General features: G+C 40.6%; 1 protein-coding gene across 1 annotated transcript in view; it reads right to left on the bottom strand.

Moving 5' to 3' along the window:
- Positions 1–292: 292 nt before the first annotated feature.
- PECAM1 (platelet/endothelial cell adhesion molecule 1) overlaps positions 293–6,000 on the bottom strand; it is a 28,921-nt gene continuing 23,213 nt past the window's right edge. The window contains 2 exon segments of the mRNA XM_010152120.1: positions 293–848; positions 5,627–5,649. Of these exon segments, the coding sequence (XP_010150422.1) occupies positions 819–848; positions 5,627–5,649 (53 nt within the window). The 3' untranslated portion in view covers positions 293–818.

The raw sequence follows: 6,000 nt of genomic DNA, 5'->3' as shown, positions 1-6,000 counted from the left end.
TCCACCCACGCAAGACATATTTTGCATCATCCATAGTAACTGTGAAGGGCAATCATTCCGTAAAGAACCATCACACCAAGCTAACCAGCAAGCATCAGAACTTCTAAAGGGGAAAAGCAAATTAGTGAAGAATGAAGAACATTTGTGCTTCGACTAATAGAAACACTTGGTAAAGTAGTGAATCTCTGAACAGCTATTCAAGTTCATGGACAGCCTGGAGTTCACTCTTCCGTTAGGCCCTCAATGCAGTGTAGTATCCAAATGAGCTATAAATTAGCTGGCTCCAAGACGGGTAGCAGTCCAGCTGCTGCAGCACAGGGAGTTCAGCACAAGCTGCAAGTTCATGTCAAAGTACATACATGGCTGGCCAAGCTGTGCTGAGCTCTGTTCTGCCACAGTAGAGTGTTACTCATAATCAAGTTAGCTAGTTTCAAGCAAGCTTAGATACTTCTACATCCTACTGGCATCACAGTAGTTACTGAACTGTAGAAATGCACTTCTACAGCTGTAGTTTCCCCTTTTATTTCCTTGGAGCATGGTGAATTGGAGACTAGAAAGGCAAAATTGCATTAGCAGGAAAAATTAAAGATGGGAACCTAGGTCACTGGTTTCTAGAGCCACTTTCCTATGAGAGTTTTTATTTGTAATTTTTTCCATTAAATGCTTTAGGAACATCTCTATTGTTCCCCCTGAGGAAGTAAACTTTGTAAAGAAGAGCCTGGCAAACTCATAAATGTGCTGCATAGCTTTTGAAACATTTGCAACATCTTCCATCTTGGCTTGTTTTCTTCTCCCAGCTGATGTTTGAGATGACTGTTCTAAGTAGCATCAGGATGCCCTTGTATTCTCTGTTGGCAACAAGACCAAAAAAGGAAAAAAAAAAGGTATGAATATAAATGTCCCCCTGCCCTCTCCTGTCCTTTTTGATCAACACAAAAACATTAAATATAGTAACATATTCCTTAGAGCACTGTGTAACGAGCTAATAAATACAGTTCCCTGGGGTGATATTAGTATTATCTTCATCTGATAAAAAAGGAAATAAGACAGTGAGAGATTTAGGTTAACAATTACATGCTAGACTGCAATACTGTTAATCGTCAACATCTGCAACTGGGCACTTCCTGATAAAAGCTGGATTCTTATGGGAACTGGCACTCAACAGATCTGAAAGTCAGACCTCTTATTTGCTAGCACATTCCCAGTTGCCACAATTAGGCCCATCTTCAGTCCCACAAGAACAAAAACCTTTTCCTAAGAAGCACTTGGCTATCCCAACAGTGAGCATTCAACTTTCAGACACCATGTTTCTACAAGAATCTGCTCCTTGGAATAGGCTAACTATTCCAAGAACTCAGCAGGGGCATGGAAACCTGGCAGAGTACTGCAAAAGGCAGCCTGCAGACAGAGAAGTCATCTGCACTAGCCAACAGGAAAGGGCAAAGAGACATCCCAAACTTCATTGTCTTTACATGGTATGTCAGAAACAAGTCTGTCCACTGAGGAGTCACAACTGTCAAGTCTTTCCTAACACCAGTTGCCAAAGCAAGTCTTCCTCCTGCAAGTATCTGCTCAGAGTATATGGTGGCCTCTAACCTAATAGTTTAGTCTGTCAGCACCGAGGCGCCTAATTCCTTTTGTGGACTTACCCCCAAAGGATTTGCCCCATGAGTCAGAGGCAGGAATTCCTGGTTTATAATTCAATGTTTATTTCAGAGTATCACCTTGTTTTTCATATCCTGACTGCCTGAAATCCTCACCCCCCCCCCAGTTTTAAATGGACACATCCTTCATCTTCATTTCCTGTCTGAAGCTATTGTGCCATGTTACTGTGCATAGTTAGTCACATGCCAGCTCCCTCTTTGGAGTGGGCTACGTTGTGTTGGCAATTTGAAGCAATTCCTTTACCAGCGAGAATTTACAAAATACTTTTGGGATCACTTGAGTAAGATGAGAAAGTAGCTGAAAAACGCCCCGAAATTTCTCCAGATAGATTTGAATTGTACATGTTTCTGTTCCAGAAGGTACATTCTGAGACTGAACAAATAGGCAGCTAAAAGTACACTGTGTCCTGACTGAGACTGCCAGTCCTCATGTACCCCCGGACAGAATCAAACAAACAAACAAACACACATCTAAGAGGTAATAGGGGAGGAGGAGGTATGAAGTCAGAATGTACTGCTGAGGTAAATTTGACACAACACCAATTAGTATTTGGCGAAGTTGCTATCTCATTGTTAAGATACTTCCTTCAATATGTTTTCAGAAACTGGGACCATTAAATAACTTGGAAAGATTGCCAGCTCTGATTTCAGGAAGGAAACCTCCTCCCAGTTCCTAAGTAATTCATTTCTTTTGCAAATACTTCCTATGGATAGCATTTAAGATACAAATTTCTATGACAGAGGAGAAAGAGGGAAGCAACCCCCAACCCAAAACTTTGGGTTCATTTCTAACTGACCTGAGAGTCCAAGACATTCAGGTTCAAGGTACTCTGGGTGGCAGATCAGTCAGAGCCTGCACTGCAATTGGGCCTTTGTACAATTCAAATCAAACTTTAAGTGATTGTTTTTCTAACGCACCACCTTTCTTGACGTAATACAAACACTTTCAGTGTCTCTGTAACACAACACCTATTGCCAGTACACAGCGTTTACTAAAGCCCTGAGCTTCATTTTTTAATGGTCTCTCAGTGAAGATGAAGCAAAGTTCCTACATTTCTATGCTGGGTTATGTGTGTTCTGAAAGAAACTATGTAGGGGCAAACGCACAAGAGCAGGGCTCTCACTCATTAAAATGATTTGATTTGTCTTTCTTTTCCACAGTGCAGTAGTACTCTCTTTTGCCTGTGACTTCTGAAAGATCAGTGTACAACTGAAGATGTTAACAGAGTTCAGCTGAGGAGTGGAACCCACACTGCTATTTGAAAAAGACAGCAGGATCCGGTGCCAAGTCTTCACCATCTTTACTGAAAAGGTTGCATGTCCTCCTGTCTCTGAAAACACAGCTCTTAGCAAAACGCTGCGCTCTTTGCGGTGGAGCCCTTTGTCCCACACTTCTGGAATACCTATATTTCCTAAACAGAGCCAAATCCTGCAAGACAGGTGACTATAGCTAAGGTATCCATCTGGCATTTCATGTGACTACGATGCCAGCTGACCAGCCCTGCTCCCTGAAGGCCTCCTTTACCTCACGGATTACGGGAGGAGCAGATCGAAAGCAACTTCACCTCTGAGCCAAATACTTCCTTTGGCTATAAAGAAGCAGAACAGCTGGGAGGAAGTTTAAGCCACTTGATCACTTTATAAGGAGCATTTTCCTTTTCATGAGTAGGATCAACAACTCCTCATTTGGACCAAACATCTGAGGTGCATCACAGTTAGGCATTGTGTGAAAATGAGCTACGGAAAAAAACAGTTGCAAGAAAATAATGACACGAAGCACCTTAGTAGCTCATTTATGTTGCCTGGTAAGTGCTGAGAGGCAAATAAGGGGGATGGAAAATCTATAAAACATTTATCTGGAGAGTTCAAGAGAGGGATGGGTGCTGCTTTTTGTCATAGGCTTTACTGGGAATACAAGTGGGAATTTAAGAAGCAGAAGATGGGGATCTGCTTTTTTGCTATGTCCTTTAACACACTAATAATTCAAATCCAGGAATAGTTACTGTGTTAAGTACAGTATCAAAGGAGGGGACAATGTCACAGAGGTGAACTGAGTAAGGCTACTTCTGGGAAAACTCAACTAAGATGTGCAAGTGCTATAAAGCTGATGTTTCTTTGGGGTGTTTCTGAAAACAGAGTTCGTTTTACATAGTAAAACTAGTTTTATTACTCTCCCACTGTTAAGAGGGGTTTGTGCAGACAAGACAAAGAAAACACTGCCATCAGCTGTCACTCATCTCCCTTGAATCTAACATTACTTCATGGGTTGTCTGGTTTAGCAAGCTTTAATAGCGTGATTAATTATGATGAAAGTGATTTACACAGGGAGGTCAGTGTATTTTCACAGAAGCAGCCTCATTATAGTTCCATGGAGAGATTTTTTACTCACTTTTGGCCACACAAAAAGAAAAAAAAAATCTTCATAAAACTTTAGTCTTACATCCAATGTCCATTATTAATAATGTAGGGTATGGGAAAAAAAAGGCAAAATCTCCTCCCCGAGCTTACACTATCATAGCCACTCTTGACCATTTTTCCTTTTGTGTCAGACTGGGACAAACTCTGTTCTGTGTGACTCTCCAAGGAATGCCTGGTACAACCCAGGGGAGGGTTCAGCCAATTTATTTTTAGAAATTTGAGAGCAAAGAATAAAAACAAACCTTTAAACTAAGAGAGACAATGATACTATAAACCCTACTGGCTTGTTAATACATATCTGTTTATTGTAACACAATCGGTGACCTTCAGTGCACTGCCAGTGTCTGTAAATAATACAATGGGCTGCTTTTTTATCCCATGGGGAAGTGAGTGCTGATGGAGCCTTTCAAAACTCAACTGGATGCCATAAGCTGATGTAGACTGTGCTACTGTGATTCTTATTTACGACTCTCTCTTTTTCAGGTACAAGTTCCAGTGTCACAAAGTAGATGGCAGAAAAAACACCTGGCCTGCATGGTTTGAGGTTGGATTAGATAGCTTATCTAACATCCATAAAAGTACTCCTGAAATGTAAGTTCTCTGCCTCTTAGATCTCTTGAGAGATCTCATTGGAGACATTTATTCTTTTTTTAAAAAAAATTGGTATTTTTTCACTGGCTTCTTAGCCCTATAAAGCTGTTCATCTGCAGAACCTTCACGAAACTGTTTAGCTGAGATCCTCCATATACAGATGGTACTATCCTCACATCTTGGTTCAGGCAGCATAACTGTGACATCACTATGTACTCTAAGGTAAAAATTGCTTGCCTTTGAAATTTCTTACGAGGTCTCAGTTTTCACCACCAGTCCCCAGAGTCCCACTTGCTATACCAGTGCATGAAAATGAACCCAGAAGGAAACAGTCACAGACAGTGAATACAAGTGACTTCTGTGAGTTCAGGTGATCAGCCATTCCTCCTTAGTTTAACCCTTCATTTCACTTCTTGCTTCTCTGGATATTCCAATCCAGCTCAATCTCTGAGGAGATTCACTGGCACTAAACACCCTATCAATTTTACAGAAGAAATGGGAACAGCTCTGTCCCCAGTGATACATTAACCATTTTAGCAGGTTTTCATATGAAAATTTCAAGTGCTACAGGTCCATCAGGAACTCAAGCAAGCAGCAACCATCCCAAACCTTATGCCATTCGTCAGAATGAATATTTGTGGTACATATCCAAAGTTGTGCAGGTGTTCAACACAAATTCTTGGAAGATCAGTATTTGTCATCTACTTCTTGTACCAGCACTACCAAATCAGTCAGTTCCATGGACTTTTGAAGCTGACCATTTTACAAACGTAGTAATGAAGCCTGATGAGTAAGAAAATATATGAAAGGACTGCCCAGTACCTGTCCAGAAAAGATCCTGAACAACAAATAAACAATTAAAATGTAGCAACGCTTTAACACTCTCATTATATACACAATAATCTCAATGCAATTTCCCTATATTTAACTGCTTGCATAAAATATATACTTACAGAATGCCTGTTTTCCACAGAATCTGCAAAATAAAATACAAGGCATAAATTATGGAATGGCACATTGCAGAGTGATCAGTTCTATGTTCCAGAAAATAGACTTTTATATTTAATCTAACATTTTTTGCAATGATGTAAAATTGCTACCTACAACTAAGGTTCAAGCTCTGGTCCTAAGAAGTATCCAAGCAGCAGCTTAGCTCAAGTAGATGGGTGGGACCCGACGTTTCAAAGACCGTGTTCAACAGTCCATGTTTGACAGCTTTCCTGATTATGGTTTAGAGCAGAAGTCTCTACTGAGAGCACAAGCTGTTACTGGATAAAAAGGAATCTTCCTTTTAGAGGCAAGTTCTCATGAGCATTATACTTCCTCT

This window comes from Eurypyga helias, unplaced genomic scaffold, assembly GCF_000690775.1.
Source record: "Eurypyga helias isolate BGI_N326 unplaced genomic scaffold, ASM69077v1 scaffold48365, whole genome shotgun sequence".
Classification (NCBI taxonomy): domain Eukaryota; kingdom Metazoa; phylum Chordata; class Aves; order Eurypygiformes; family Eurypygidae; genus Eurypyga; species Eurypyga helias.
This window is presented reverse-complemented; position numbering and strand designations above follow the sequence as displayed.